Source organism: Crocuta crocuta, unplaced genomic scaffold (genome assembly GCF_008692635.1).
Source record: "Crocuta crocuta isolate KB4526 unplaced genomic scaffold, BGI_CrCroc_1.0 scaffold163, whole genome shotgun sequence".
NCBI classification, from domain to species: domain Eukaryota; kingdom Metazoa; phylum Chordata; class Mammalia; order Carnivora; family Hyaenidae; genus Crocuta; species Crocuta crocuta.
This window is the reverse complement of record NW_027529533.1, coordinates 2,503-19,102: the sequence shown is the minus strand read 5'-3', so window position 1 is coordinate 19,102 and position 16,600 is coordinate 2,503. Positions and strand designations below refer to the sequence as shown.

The following is a 16,600-nucleotide window of genomic DNA, read 5'->3' as shown; positions in this document are numbered from 1 at the left end:
CTTGCATCCAAGTTAATCAGAGATATTGGACTATAATTTTCTTTTTTAGTGGAGTGGTCTGGTTTTGGAATCAAGACAGTGCTGGCCTCATCGAATGTATTTGGAAGTTTTCCTTCCATTTCTATTTTTTGGAATAGTTTGAGGAGAATAGGTATTAACTCCTTAAATGTTTGGTAGAATTCCCCTATGAAGGCATCTGTCCTTGGACTTTGTTGGGAGATTTCAATTTCTTTACTGATTCAATTTCTTTCCTGATTATCAATCAGTCTGTCCAAGTTTTCTATTTCTTCCTCTTTTGGTCAGTTTATATGTTTATATGTTTCTTGGAATTTATCCATTTCTTTCAGATTATCCAATTTGCATATAATTTTTCATAATATTCTAATTGATTGTATTTCTGTAGTGTTGGTTGTGATTTCTCCTTTCTCATTTATATTTATTTGGATCCTTTCACTTTTCTTTTTGATAAATCTATCAATTATCAATTCAAAGAATCAATTCTTTCAAAGTACCAGCTCCTGGATTCATTGATCTGTTCTGGGTTGCTTTTCTGGGTTTTTTTTTGTTTTGTTTTTCATTTGTTTCTGTATCATTTATTTCTGCTCTAATTTTTATTATTTCTCTCTCTCTGCTGGCTTTAGGCTTAATCTGTTGCTCTTTTTTTTTTTTTTTTTAGTTCTTTTAAGTGTAAGTTTGGTTGTGTATTTGAGATTTTTCTTGCTTCTTGAAGTAGGCCTGTATTGCTATATTTCCCTCTTATGACCACTCTTGCTGCATCCCAAAGCTTTTGAAGTGTTAGGCTTTCATTATCATTTGTTTCCATCTATTTTTTAATTTCTTCTTTAATTTCCTGGTTGATCCAACCATTCCTTAGTAGATGTTCTTTAACTTCCATGTATTTGTGGTCTTTCCAAGTTTTTTCTTGTGATTGACTTCAATTTTCATAGTGTTGTGCCAGAATATATACATGGTATGATCTCAATCTTTTTGTACTGCTGAGGCTTGATTTGTGGCATAGTATGTGATCTATTCTGGAGAATTTGCCATGTGCCCTTGAAAAGAATGTGTATTCTGCCGCTTTAGGATGAAATGTTCTGAATATATCTGTTACATCCATCTGGTCCAGTGTGTCATTCAAAGTCATTGTTTCCTTGTTGATTTTCTGCTTAGATGATCTGTCCATTGCTGTAAGTGGGGTGTTAACGTCCCCTACTATTACTGTATTATTATCAATGAATTCCTTTGTGTTTGTTATTATTCTATATATTTGGGCACTTTCAAGTTGGGAGTATAAATATTTACAGTTGTTCAATCTCTTTGTTGGATAGACACCTTTTCTATGATGTAGTGCCCTCCTACAGTCTTGTATCAGTCTTTGCTTTAAAATATAGTTTGTCTGGGGGTGTCTGGGTGGCTCAGTCGGTTAAGCATCCTACTTCAGCTCAGGTCATGATCTCACAGTTCGTGGGTTCGAGCCCCGTGTTGGGCTCTATGCTGACAGCTAGCTCAGAGCCTGGAGACTGTCTTCAGATTCTGTGTCTCCCTCTCTCTCTGACCCTCTGCTGCTCATGCTGTCTCTCTCTCTCAAAAATAAATAAAACGTTTAAAAAAAATTTTAAATCTAGTTTGTCTGATGGAAGTATGGCCACTCTGGCTTTCTTTTTATGTCCATTTGTATGATAAATGATTCTCTGTCTCCTCATAGTCAATCTGCAGGTGTCTTTAGTTCTAAAACGAGTCTCTTATGGGCACCATACAGATGGATCTTATTTTATATCCATTCTCACACTCTATGTCTTTTGATTGGGGCATTCCAAGCACTCCATTCAGAATGCTTGTTGATAGATATGAATTTAGTGCCATTTTATTACTTGTTTTATTGTTTCTGGAAATTTTCTGTGTTCCTTTCTAGTATTTGTTATTTTTGGTCTTTTCCCATTCAAAGAGTCCCTTTTAATATTTCTTACAGAGCTGATTTAGTGGTTATGAATTCCTTTAGTATTTGTTTTTCTGGACAGCTCTATCGCTCCTTCTACTGTGATAGCCTTGCTGGATAGATAGAAGCCTTGGCCGTGCTTTTTTCCCATTTAGCATGTTGAATATATCATGCCAATTCCTTCTTACCTGCCAAGTTTCTATGGAGAGATCTATCACTAACTTTGTCTTCCCTTGCAAGTTAGGGACTTTTTTTGTCTTGCTACTTTTTGGACTTTTTATCTCTATATTTTGCCAATTTAACTATAACATATCTTGGTGTTGGTCTGCTATTGTTGATTTTGATGGGAGTTCTCTGTACCTCCTGGATTTGGATGTGTTCTGTTCCCTAGAATAGGGAAGTTTTCGGCTATAATTTCCTCAAATAAACTTTCTACCCCATTACTCTCTCTTCTTCTAGGACTCCTATGATACAAATGGTATTATGCTTTATGCAGTCACTGAGTTCCCTAAGTCTACATTCCTGATCTAATAGTTTTCTTTCTTTCTTCTTTTTGGCTTTATTATTTCCCATAATTTTATCATCTATATCACTTATTCATTCCTCTGCTTCCTCCTTCCTTGTGGTCATTCCATTCAGTCAGTTTCAAATCTTGGTTATTGCATTTTTCGTTTATGCCTGACTAGTTTTTAGGTTTTTTATCTCTGCAGTAAGGGACTCCCTCGTGTCTTCTCTGCTTTTCTCAAGCCCAGCTAGTATCCTTATGATTGTTGCTTTGTATTCTGGATCAGGCATGTTACTTATATCATCTGTTTTAATTAGATCCCTGTCTGTGAACTTTTCTTGTTCTTTCTTTTGGGATCAATTCCTCCACCTTGGCATTTTGTCTAGGTCTCTGTTTCTTCTCTGTGTTAGGAAAGCTTGTTACATTTCCTGCTCCCAAGAGTAATGGCTTTATGAAGAGATCATCTACTGTCCAGGGCCTGGCACTTCAGGATATGTCTCTGGTGCATGCTTTGTGCATTCTGCTACTGTGCTCTTTCCCTCAGGTCAGTCCTCTGCAGAGTTTGCCTTGCCTACAATGGACCTTGGCCACAGGGTGATGCATTTTAACTAGGTGTGCTCTGGACTGCTTGTTAAAGGAGACCTGATGCTGTATCCACTAGAGCTGAAGCTTTGCACAGCTCTATGGTAAGTAGACATGATGCCTGTGGAGGGGTTGTGCTGGTCTTCTTGGGGAGAGGCCCACTGCTCTGTTCTCAGGCAATGAGAACCAGAAAAAAAGTATCACCTGCAAACTGCGAGGTGGGGGGCGGGAGGAGGTTTGGAGTAAGGGATTTAGAATGCCATTGTTCTTGCTATGCAGCTTTAAAAGTTAGTTTAGGCTGAGGCACAAAGGAGAGAAATGGTACAAGCCCCCCTGCGTTGTCTCCAAGGAGAGGAGTTTGCATCTACCACTCTCTGAGAAGCCATGTGTCCCAGGGGTCCCTCAGATCTCTGCTTTCACCCTGTATCTGGGCCTTCTGCCCACCCAGTAGCACCCTGTACCTGTGTTCTATCCCAGGTAGGCCAGCTGAGTTTTAAAACTCCAAACTTTAGGAACCTGGCATCGTAGGGACCTGCACTGGTCCTCTTGGGGAGGGTCTAGGCACTCTGGGACTGATGCAGGTTTGTCCCAGAAAGGCAGTCGTGTCAAAATGCAGAGGTGTAGAGTTTGGAGTAAAGCACAGCAAAGAGCCAGTGTCCAGGTTAGCTGCCCTCTGCAGGTGTCTCTGCACCTATGCTAAGTGGTAGAAGTGGGTTATGACATTTGCCAGCTCTTTGGTCTCTGATGAGGCAATACCCCTCTCCTAGATGTGCTTCAAGAAGGGGAACTGTCTCTCCCAGTGAGTCCCAGGGGATCCTCAGGTTGTCATCTGCTCCCAGGCTATCTGCCCTCCTCCTCAGGAGCACTGCAGCATCCTCAGGGCTCCACACTGGCCATGCTATGGACCTCTCAAACTCTAGTCATTGAGCCTTGCTGGTTGTAAAAACTCGTGAAAATCAGCCCCTCTTGTTTTCCCTGTCAATGGCTTTGACGGGGAAAGTATTTTGGGGAAAAGTATTTTGGGAAATGGCTTTGGGGAAGTACTTTCCTTGTGCAATCTCCTGTGTATTCCTCTCTCTCTCCTTCTCTTTCTCTTATTATCTACCTCCTACTTTCTCTTATATCTAGCTCCTACCTTCCCTGATGTGGCCTCTTCTCCCCTTCTAGTTGTGCAATTTGTTCTGTCAGTCCTCAGGTCAATTTCTTGGGTAATTCGAATGATTTTATATTTATCTAGCTGTATTTGAGGGAGGAGACGGGCATAGGGTCCTCCTCCTACTCCCTCTTTTTTATAGTTTTTGATCTCTTCATTGAATTCATCCATTCTTGTCCCAATTTTGTGGTCACTACTTGAAATTCTTTATCAGGGAGAGTGCCTGCCTCCATTTCATTCCCTTTTCTGGGTTTTGTCTTGTTCTTTCATTTAGAACACATTCTTCTGTCTCCTTATTTTGTCTGACTCTGTATTTGTTCCTACATATTGGATACCTCAGCAATGTTGCCTGGCCTTAAAGGAGTAGCCTTAAGTACCAAGGGTACAATCCCCTCTGGTTACCTGTGTGGGCTATGTGTACTATCCTCTTGTGGATGGGCCCTGACTACTGTGGGCTCACCAGTGGGTGGGGTTTCCCAGCCCCCTCCAGGCAGGAGTCACTTTGGAAAATTGCTGTTCCTGGCTGGCTGCATACCAGATGTGGCAGGGCAGGCCACCACTTTGGAGTCCTAGTCAAGGCTGCCCAACAGATGAGGGGATGCCGGGGTGGGGTAAGCAGTGCTAGCAAAACAGATAAAGAGTGTAAGAACTGGTGTCTACCAGCATTTGGCCAGCTAGTCAGAAGGAGGGTAAGAAAAATGGTGCCTGTCAGTGCTTTCATTCCCAGCTAAAATTCCTACAGATTCCTGCCCCTCAGGCACATGCCCTAAAATTAGTTAATATATCTCTTTCACATATGCCATAGGTTTTTTTCAAATTATTGCCTCTTTACTGGTTCTCAGAGCAAGCAAGTTTATATGTGCATCCTTTAAGAGCAGTCTCAGTTTGCTATAGCCCTCTGGCTCATCCAGAGTTAAGTAAGCACTGACTTTCACAGTCAGATGTTATGGGACCTTATCTTCCCAATGCAGGTCCCCAGTGTTGAGGGTGCCTGATGTGTGGCTTGAATCTCTCACTCTTTGGGAAGGACTCTATACTTGTGATATCTCAACTGCTCATGGGTTGCTAGGCCAGGGATGTGGGTCCGGACCTGTGTCTCTGCCCCTCCTACCCTTTTCAATGTAGTCTTTTCTTTATATCTTTGTTGTGGAAGAGCTGTTCTGCTAGTCTTCAGGTCATTCTTGGAGACAGTTGCTCTGTATATAGTTGGAGTCTCCGGGTGCTTGGGATCCTCCTACTCCACCATCTTGAACCTGACCACCATATTTTTTAAAGCCATTAAGTTTCAGAAGTACTCTGGCCCTAAATACATGTAATCCTATCTTAGAATACATGGGCCCTCAGTGTTATTAGTAGCTGCAAAATGACAACACCTCATTTGATCCTATAAAAGAGCAATGCAGATGGAGAAGTAAACATAGACTGTCTGAAGAGTTCAAAAGGACCCCTATATGATGTGACTAGAATGAAGAAGTCTGAGATGAGTGATAACAAAGAAAGGCCTTCCAGATTACAGCTTAAACATTATAGTCAATTTAATTTTTCACATTTCCTAGGAAAATGTTAAAATTAAGACTTACAAATATAATCTAGGGGCACCTGGTTAAGTGTCAGTTAAGTGTCCAACTTTGACTCAGGTCATGATCTCATGGTTCCTGAGTTTGAGCCCCACATCGGGCTGTCTGCTCTCAGCGCAGAGTTTGCTTTGGATCCTCAGCCTCCCTCTCTCTCTGCCCTTCTCCCATTCGCATGCCCACATCTCTCAAAAATAAGAACTTTAAATAAATTTATTTTTATTTTTTATTTAAAAAAATTTTTTTTAAATGTTTTATTTATTTCTGAGAGAGAGAGAGAGAGACAGCGTGAGCAGGAGAGAGTCAGAGAGAGGGAGACAAACAGAATCTGAGTATTATTACCCCAACTTCTTTTTGTCTCCATTTGCATGAAATACCTTTTTTCATCCTTTCACTTTCAGTCTGTATGGGTCTTACGTTTTACATCTATTCAGTCACTCTGTGTCTTTTGATTGGTGCATTTAGCCTACTTAAATTTAAAGTAGATATTGAGGGTTGCCTGAGCTAGCTGTGAGCACAAAGCCCGACGTGGGGCTGGAGCCCATAAACAGTGAGATCATGACCTGAGCCAAAGTCGGACGCTTAACAGACTAAGCCACCTAGGTGCCCCAAATAAATTTATTTTTAAAATATCATTTAGAAGCACCTACAATAGTCAAAATTATCTTGGAAATGAAGAAAAAAGTTGGAGGAATCAAAATTCCCAATTTAAAACCTATTGTAAAGCTGCAGCATTCACGTTTTTTTTTTTTTAAGTTTGTTTATTTTGAGAGAGGTCATGCGAGCAAGCAGAAGAAGGACTGAGAGCAAGGGAGAAAGAGAATCTCAAACAGGCTCCACAGTGTTAGCACAGAGCCCAACATAGAGTTCAAACTCATGAACCATGAGATCATGACCTGAGCCAAAATCAAGAGTCTAATGCTTAACGAACTGAGCCACCCAGGCACCTCAAAGCTACAGTATTCAAGACAAGGTGGTACTCTCATAGGGAGCGATACAAAAACATATGCAGGAATATTCATAGCAGCATTATTCATAATAACCAAAAAGTAGAGATAACCCAAATGTCCAATTGATGGATAAACAAATGTGGTATATCCATACAATGAAATATTCATCCATAAAAAGGAACGAACTACTGATTCATGCTATAATCTCAATGATTCTTGAAAACCTATACTAAGTGAAAAAGCCACCTAAAGGCCACATGTTGTACGATTCCAATTATATAAAATGTCCAGAACAGGCAAATCCCCAGAGACAGAAAATATATTAGTAGGTTGCCAGGAGGTGGAAAGAAGGAAGAAGAGGGAGTGACTGCCAATAGGTAAGGGGTTTCTTTTTGGGGTGATGAAATGTTCTGGAATTCAATAGTGGTAATGGTTGTACAACCTTAAAACTACTGAAACTGTACACTTTAAAAGGATAAATTTTATGGTATGTGAATTATATTTCAATATAAAAATATCATCCATACACTGTTTAAACATAATAATGTAGTTAAAACTGCCTAACAGAAAAGAAGCAGACCACCTGGGAAGAACAGGTGTGCTGCAATGATTGACACTTAAAACAAATGACTCATCTGATTACATATATACAAATATACATAATGATAGGTTCAGACTATGCAAGCTGGCTGAGAGACAGTATAACACTGAATTGGAGTTTGTACATAAGAACTGTGTGTGTATGCATATACATACACATTTATATACACACACACCCCATTTCAGGATTCTCATCGAACAATGTCAAAAAACAATAGTCTATCCAGTATCCAATAACAAAATCCTTGGATAGTATCTTAGAAGACTTTTTATTACATCAAAGTTTATACTATTTCCTCAATATGCTAATGATCTTGGCTATTATATGATAAATTACAGCAATAGGTCTGTTGCCAAAATTGGATATGAATTAATATATACATCTGTACCATGGATATAAATTCACATATGTGGTAGAGACTATGGCATATCATACTCCAGCCTCAGAAATTCTCAACCCAGATCTATTTCCTTGTAGTTCCAAATTCTGGCTCTGGACTAAAAGAGAATCTTGTTGGAATCTAAGCTTCCTCATTTACTGGTTAATTGTGTGTGACTCTGAACTAGTTACCTTACTCTTCAAGAGTAACAGTACTTCCTATGCCTCTTAGGAGAATTAAATGAGATAACACATGTGAATCACTCAGCATTGTGCCAGACACTAATTAAGCATTCAATAAATGTTAGCTACTATCATTAAATTTAATGGTACTTACTTTCTGGGAGTAATAAATACTTACCACAAAAAAGATTGTCCCATGGACAATTCTATCAACATATTAATATTTAGGATACTTATAAACATTACAATTCAATTAATTTCTAGCATTCATTAGCTATAATTCAAGTGTAAAACTCTATGAAAATATAGAACTTTGTATATTAAAACAGCAGACTTACTGATATGACTCTCAAGTCCTGCTTTTAACTTCTTAAGCCACAATAAAAGGTTTTGTTCGGTGATAGCCTGTTCTGAAGGAAATGCAAATACTTGGCCCCCTGAATGCAGATTCACCACAACAATACGAGGAAGGGAAGGCAGAGCGTCAAAATATGTCTGCAATATTCCTCTTCCCACAGGAGTATTCTTTCTACAAAAGGGAGCAAATGAGTATGTTAGTATTTATTTCTATAATAAAATTATGAAAATAATAGTTTGTAGAACATTAAACTTTAAATATAGTATCACATCATTAAGTTTATAAAAAGATGTCCTAAAACCTAAGAGGTCTATAACTATGTTATTAGTAATCAGATTCTTAATGAGTTACTTTTAACATGGGCACCGTGTTTCTCTTAGGAGAAAAAATGGCAGCCAGTGATATTTTCATGAAAGCCAGTCATAGTTCAAAGATATGTCAATTTAGGTTTGGTATAATCAATAGGTTCCTCCCAAAGTTGAGCTAAGTATCTGATCATATGTCAATTCAAAAATTAAATGCTTACAAACTATAAAATAAGATACTTATAACTACTCCAAATAAAATTGTTTTTCCTCAGAAAAAAAGAGGTTAATTTCAAATTAAAAATATTTTTTGAAGTTATAAACATGGAAACCAAAACTTTTAAGATACCCACCTTTTCTGGGGCACCTGGGTGGCTCAGTTGGTCAAGTGTCCAACTTCAGCTCAGGTCATGATCTCACAGGTCTTGAATCTGGCCCTTGCATCAGGTTCTGTGCTTACAACTCAGAGCCTGGAGCCTGCTTCAGATTCTGTGTCTCCTCTCTCTCTGCCCCTCCCCTGCTCACATTCTGTCTCTCTCTCAAAAATAAACATTAAAAAAACTTTTTTTAGGGACACCTAGGTGGCTCAGTTGGTTGAGTGTCCAACTTGAGCTCAGGTCATGATCTCATGGTCCATGAATTTGAGTCCTGCCTCAGACTCTGTGCTGACAGCTCAGAGCCTGGAACCTGCTTCAGCTTGTGTGTCTCCCTCTCTCTATGTCCCTCCCCCATAGCACTGTTCCTCTCTCTCTCTCTCTCTCTCAAAAATAAACTTAAAAAAAATTTTTTTTAAATGCTCAGATTTCCTAAGACATCACATTCCACATTATAGAAAATACTGTTTTACTCTGAGATACCTACAAAGATAATACCCTGGGAACATTTTGTCTTAAGCAGTAGACTGTTAGTGAACTCTTCACAGAAAAAAAAAAGTACACTTCTTAATGCCTGTAATTTTTCAAATAAATTAAAATGAACTTTTCAGCTGATGCATTTGAACAACGGATGGTGTATATAGGCGAACTGTGTTCACAGACATTAAATGTACACTCACACTCTTTGTCTCTCAAATAAGAATATAAAAATATAGAAGAAAGAACTGAAGAAAAATGCCAAGGTATCACAATGTTTATTTTTCTGTATTTGCCAAATTTTCCTCAATGGACATCAATTACTTTTTTTAAAAGTTTATTTATTTTGAGAGAGAGAAAGAACACAAATGAGGTGGGAGGGTTGAGAGGGGGAGGGGGGGAGAGAATTCCAAGTAGGCGCCACACTGTCAGCACAGAGTCTGATGGCAGTCTCAGTCTCACAAACCATGAGATCATGACTTGAGCCAAAGCCAGACACTTAACCCATTGAGCCAGCCAGGCACCCAAATTACTTTTAAAATCAGAAAAATTACTACTTCTAAAACTCTGTATGACACCAAAGCAAAGGCAACAAAAGTAAAATAAACAATTGGGATTACACCAAATTAAAAAGGTTCTGTATACGGGGCACTTGGGAGGCTCAGTCGATTGAGCTTCCAACACCTGACTTGGGCTCAGGTCATGATCTCAGGGTCAAGGGATTGAGCTCCATGTCAGGCTCTGTGCTAAGCATGGAGCCCGCTTAAGATTCTCTCTCTNCCCCCGACTCGCTCATTCTCAAAATCTTCTACAGACCAAGGAAGCCATCAACTACAAGAAAAGGTAATCTTTGGAATGAGAAAATATTTGCAAATCACATATCTGATAAGGGGTGAATATCCAAAATAACTAAAGAACTCACATCACAGCAAAAACCACAAATAATCCAATTAAAAATGGACAGAGGAACTGAATAGACATTTTTACAAAGAAGACATACAGATGGCCAAAAGGAACATGAAAAAATGTTCAACATGACTCATCATTAGGGAAATGTGAACCAAATCCACAAGATAGCACCTGTTAAAATGGATGTGTCAAAAAAACAAAAAACAAAAAATAATAAATATTGGTGAGGATGTGTACAAAAGGGAACCTTCATGAACTAGTGGCAGGAATGTATATTGGTGCTACCACTGTGGAAAACAGCATGGAGGTTCCTCAAAAAATTGAAACTAGAACCACCATATGATCTGGCAATCTCACTTCTGGGTATGGATCCAAAGGAGGTAATAACAGGACAGTGAAGAGACACATGCACTCCCATGTTTACTGCAGCATTATTTGCAACAGCCAAGATACAGAAACAAACTGTCAACAAGTGAATGGATAAAGATATGGTACAGATACAATGGAATACTATTCAGCCATGAGAAAGAAAATCCTGCCACTTGCTACAACATGGATGGAATCTGAGGGCATTACACCAAGTGAAATAAGCCAGACAGAGAAAGATAAATACTGCATGGTATCACTTATGTGAAAAATCTAAGAAAGTCAAACTCACAGAAACAGAAGAAAAGTGGTTGCTGGGGACTGGGGGTTGGGGGAAATAGGAAGAGGATGGGAAAAGGAACAAACTTTCAGTTGTAAGATGAATAAGGTCTAAGGATCTAATGTATAATATGGTGACTACAGTTGATAATACTACACAATTGAAATTTGCTAAGACAATAGAACTTAAATCTTAGTTCCCCCCCCTGAAAATTACATATACATTTTTAAATGTTTGAGGTAATGAACATGTTAATTAGATAGAGGAATCCTTTCAATGTATACATGTATCAAATCACCACAATGTACACTTTAAATATCTTAGTTTTGTCAATTACAGCTCAATGGACCTGAAAAAAAAATACCACTCAACAAAATAAAAAATTTATTGTAGAAAATAATTCAGTCTAAAACAAGGTCATCATTTAGTTACTAAAACATGATAACATATACACTGGTCCCATAATATTAACTCCAAAGGTACAGTTAGAGAGTTTCACTTCCTTATGAAAAGGTAGTAATTACAGTTTCTTATCTTTTGCATATTAAAGAATAAAAATACACTTACAGATTTAACCAGCAAGGAGTAAGTGAATCCAAGTGTTTCTCTTTTACCAGCGTCAATATTGCTTTTTTATACTGAGGATTTATGCTGCCATCACTGAATAAAATAAGTAATGGTTTCTGAAGTCTTAAATAAACGGGAAGGTTTTCCACAGTGATTTCTGGCTATTAAAAAAAACATGGAAAATGGTGAGGCATAAAATAGAAAATAATGTCCAAATCCCTCATGCAAGTTTAGTTTGTAAAATGTAATTAAAACATATTTTAAGTGGAGATTTTGCTTTACTGACTAAACCTGTGACTACCTAGAGCTTTTTATTTTTTAATTTTTTTAAGTGTTTATTTTTGGGAGAGAGACAGAGAGGGAGGCAGAGGGTGGGGGGTAGAGGGAGAAGACACACACACACACACACACACACACACACAAACACACACACACACAGAATCTGAAGCAGTATCCAGGCGCTGAAATGTCAGCATGGAGCGTGACACAGAGTTCAAACCCACAAACCACCAGATCATGACCTGAGCCGAAGTCGGATGCTTAACTGACTAAGCCACCCAGGCGCCCCTCAAGAGCTTTTTATTTAAGCCCATTTTGTCTTAATGGGCTTAATGGCTTAATGAGTTATTTTTTTAAAAAGTACTAATTTCAAAATAACTTAAACAAGTTCTCTGTTTTATAAGGATGTAACACTTCTAATCGTTTCTTATGCTAAAATCTGGACAAGATTTGCATATGACAAAACTCTTATTGCATCCAACATAAAATTTTTGAAAAAAGAAATGCTGAGCTTTAAAGATATCTTTCAACATCTATGATTACTTAAAAATCTTAATGTGTTTCAATATTACAGATTTTAGCATAATGAATATTATAAAAACATGTTTAAACAAATAAAAATATCAGTCTCATTTCATTTCATTTCTTTTTAAGCTCAAATACCAGGCACTGGTATTTGTACTTTTCCTTATTTAGTTCTCAAAGCCACTTTTTCCTCTGCCAAGTCTCATTTTTCTTCTAATTCTTTCTCTTACACACTCAAAATCCCCTTCTTACATGTTCCTCTTTCATGACTTTGATCTTATATTCCATCGTCTCCAAATTTCCCTATGTTGTCTTCTTATATTAACTATTATCTTTCACCTTCTTTAAAATTTTTTTTTTACATTTGTTTTTGAGAGAGAGAGCACAAGCTGGGGAGGGGCAGAGACAGAGGGAGACATAGAATCCGAGGCAGGCTCCAGGCTCTGAGCTGTCAGCACAGTGCCTGACATGGGGCTCAAACTCACAAACTGTGAGATCGTGACCTGAGCTAAAGTCGGCCACTTAACCAACTGAGCCACCTAGGTGCCCCATCTTTCGTCTTCTATATGAGTTACATACCCTTCCTAAAAGTGACAAATCTCATCAGGCCAGCAGATCTCCTCACTCTGAACAGATCTGAAAGATTAGGGGAGAGGAGGAGGCAAGATGGTGGAGAAGTAGGGAGCTCGGTACATTTCACTCGCCCCCATATCTCATACAGAGAAGGCCTGAAGCCATAGGAACCCTTACAGAATCCAGGAGTTTGGGAGGAAAAGGAGACAGAGTCCACTGAGAAAACCTTATAGCGTGAGTGCAAACTGGGGAAGATAAAATGGGGCCGGGACTGGAGACACAGAGGAAGGAGGGGATCCCCCTTTGCAGGCAGCTGCAGTGAGTCTAGGGGGAAAAAGAAAGAGTGGCTAAAACTGCTCAAGACATGTCCCTGTCGCTGGAGAAGAGAAAAACCTCCGCTCGGGACACAGAGGGACCCGGTTGCCTACTGTCCAGCTGACCCTAGGCAGGACACACTTGTCCCAGGCGACCCTGGGTGAAACCGCTCCCAGGGATGGGAGCAGCGGCTTCTGGCTCAATTCCCAGAGGTAAGGCGAGAGGCTTGAAACTGCTCTGAGGGACTCAGCTTCGAGTTTATATTTTAGGTGGTATCAATGGGGCGTGCGCACTGAAAACGAGGCCTGGCTTGGGATATAGAGCACAGCCCACTTTAGCTACGCCCCTGGCACAGGGAGATCACATGCAAAAGAGTGAGTTGCAACGGCTGGTTCAAGAAGGGAACTGGGTGCCGTCACTTTTCTCCCCAAATCCACCAAAGCAGGACACTCGTGGGACGCACTGGACCAAACCACGCCCATCCCCGCTAGAGAGCTGCCCTCTTCTTCTTCTTTTTTATTTTTTAACCAAAGCTGGGGCAAGACTAACATGGATGCACTGCCCTGATTACTTCTGGTCACTGGCTTGCTTAAACAGTCACATGTAATCTATTCTCTAGATGTGTATTCTACACCTCCACTGCTACCTTTTTATCACTTTCTCTCTGGAGTAATCAGACTATATAGTTTCTCTGAGTAACATTATCATCATTTCTTTCACCTTCTCTCCAACCATATTCCCCTCTTTCTCTCTTTGAATTAAGCCTGTTAGTCTTTCTGCCTGCTTATTTCATTCCCAATTTCGCTTCCTCCCAACCCTGTCATTTCTCTCTTTGTATATGCTCTTCCACCAGCACTGCATACGCTATTTATTTGTAGCTGGGAATTCTGGTTCTATGCTTTAGACTGTCTTTTGTCCATTGGGTTTTTTTCTTTTTCGTTTTCTTTTTTCTTTCTTATGTATTTTATTTTTATTATTCGTCATCCCTCCTTCCTCTTTTCATTTTTGTATGTGTCCCTTTTTTCATTTTCTTTTTCCCTTTCAATTTCTGTGTTTGTTGGATTTGTCAGTGCATTTGTGTGCCTTTGTTCCCTGTGCATTTGTCTGTTTTCTTTTCCAGGGCCACCTGAAGAAACAAGCCAAAGTACACATGGTGGAGAGTCCCAAATACCAGTATGAGTAGGAAAATAAAATAACCAAGGTCTCAACAAGAGAGACCAAGAGACACCATTCAAAGAACACTTCCTGAACAGACAGGCCCTGGACAGTCAAAGAGCTTTCTTTGGTACAGCAGCACTCGAGGTGCAGAGTGCATAACAAGCTTTTAAAACTAACAAGAGATAGCAAGCTAACCAAAATGACGAAACAGAAGAACTCTCCTCCATAAGAAATTCCAGGAAGAAATGACAGCTAAAGAACTGCTCAAAACAGATATAAGCAACATAACTGAACAAGAATTTAGAACAATAGTCATTAAAATCGCTGGGCTTGAAAAAGTCATGAAAGACATCAGAGAAACTATTGCTACAAAGATTATGGAGCTTAAAAATAGTTGTGATGAATTAAAAAATGTTATAAATGAGATGCAAAATAATATAGAGGCATCCAATGCACGGATTGTAGAGGCAGAAAGGAGAATAAGTGATTTAGAAGACACACTTAGAAAAAAAGAAGAAGCTGAGAAAAAGAGAAATAAACTGATCAAGGCACACAGAAGGAGTTCAAGAGCTCAGCGATACAATCAAACAGAATACTATCCGTATCATAGGAATTCCATAAGAGGAAGAGAGAGGGAAAGGCACTGAAGGAGTCCTTGAACAAATTATAGCAGATAACTTCCCCAATCTGGGGAAAGAAACAGATGTTGAAATCCAAGAGGCACAGAGAACTCCCCTCAGACGTAACCTGAATCGATCTTCCACACGACATATCATAGTGAAACTGGCAAAATATAAGGACAAAGAGAAAATTCTGAAAGCAGCTAGGGAGAAAAGGGCCCTAACATATAAAGGAAAACCTATCAGAGTGGTGACAGACCTATCTACTGAAACTTGGCAGGCCAGAAAGGAATGGCAGGAAATCCTCAATGTGATGAACAAAAAAAATATGCAGAGAGAGTCCTCTATCCAGTAAGCCTGTCATTCAGAAGAGAAGGAAAGAGAAAAGTCTTCCCAAATAAACAGAAACTGAAAGAATTTGTCACCACTAAGCCAGCCCTACAAGAAATCCTGAGGGAGACTCTCTGAGGGAAATGTTGCAAGGAATGCAAGGAACCAAAGACCCCACCACAAGCATAAATCCTACAAAGGACACGATGACTCTAAATCCATATTTTTCTATAATAACACTGAGTGTAAATGGACTAAATGCCCCAATCAAAAGACATAGGGTAGCAGAATGGATAAAAAAACAAAACCCATCTATTTGCTGTCTAAAAGAAACTCATTTTAGACGGGAGAACACCTTCAGATTGAAATTAAGGGGAAGGAGAAATATCTATCATGCTACTGGAAGTCAAAAGAAAGCTGGAGTAGCTATACTTATATCAGACACACTGGACTTTACGGTAAGACAGTAACAAGGGATGAAGTAGGGCATTAAATAATAATTACAAGGTCTATCCATTGGGAAAAGCTAACAATTATAAATGTCTATGCACCAATATGGGAGCACCTAAATATATAAAACAATTAATCACAAACATAAACAATCTTATGGATAAGAATGTACTAATAGCAGAGGACTTTACTACTCCACTTACAGCAATGGATAGATCAACTAGACAGAAAATCACTAAAGACACAATGGACTTGAATGACACATTGGACCAGATGGATTTGACAGGTATATTTAGAATTCTACATCCTGAGGCCATGAAATTTATTTTCTTCTCAAGTGCGCATGGCACATTCTCTAAGACAGATCACATACTGGGACAGAAAGCGGCCCTCAATAAAAATGAAATAATTGAAATCATACCATGCCCACTTTCAGATCACAATGCTATGAAACTTGAAATCAATCACAGGAAGAAGTCTGGAAAACCTCCAAGAACATAGAGGTTAAACAACATCCTACTAAAGAACGAATGGGACAATCAGACAATTAAAGAAGAAATTAAAAAATATATGGAAACAAATGAAAATGAAAATACAACAATCCAAACTCCATAGGATGCGGCAAAGGCAGTCCCAAGAGGAAAGTACATTGCACTCCAGGCCTATTTCAAGAAATTAGAAAAAGCACAAGTACAAAATCTAACAGCTCATCTAAAGGAACTAGAGGGAGAGCAACAGGAGCACCCCAAGCCCAGTAGGAGAAGAGAAATAATAAAAATCAGGACAGAAATAAACAATATAGAAACCAAAGAAACAATTGAGCACATTAATGAAACCAAGAGGTGGTTTTTT

At 39.0% G+C, this 16,600-nt stretch overlaps 1 protein-coding gene across 1 annotated transcript in view; it reads right to left on the bottom strand.

Annotated features, from left to right (window-relative positions):
* Window positions 1-12,590, bottom strand: part of LOC144229237 (thioredoxin domain-containing protein 16-like) — a 33,554-nt gene extending 20,964 nt beyond the window's left edge. Inside the window, exons 1-3 of the mRNA XM_077761225.1 lie at window positions 12,555-12,590; window positions 11,499-11,659; window positions 8,201-8,391 (exon numbers count right to left, since the gene is read on the bottom strand). Coding sequence (XP_077617351.1) covers window positions 8,201-8,391; window positions 11,499-11,659; window positions 12,555-12,590 — 388 coding nt within the window. The remainder of the gene's footprint in view (window positions 1-8,200; window positions 8,392-11,498; window positions 11,660-12,554) is intronic.
* Window positions 12,591-16,600: the final 4,010 nt, after the last annotated feature.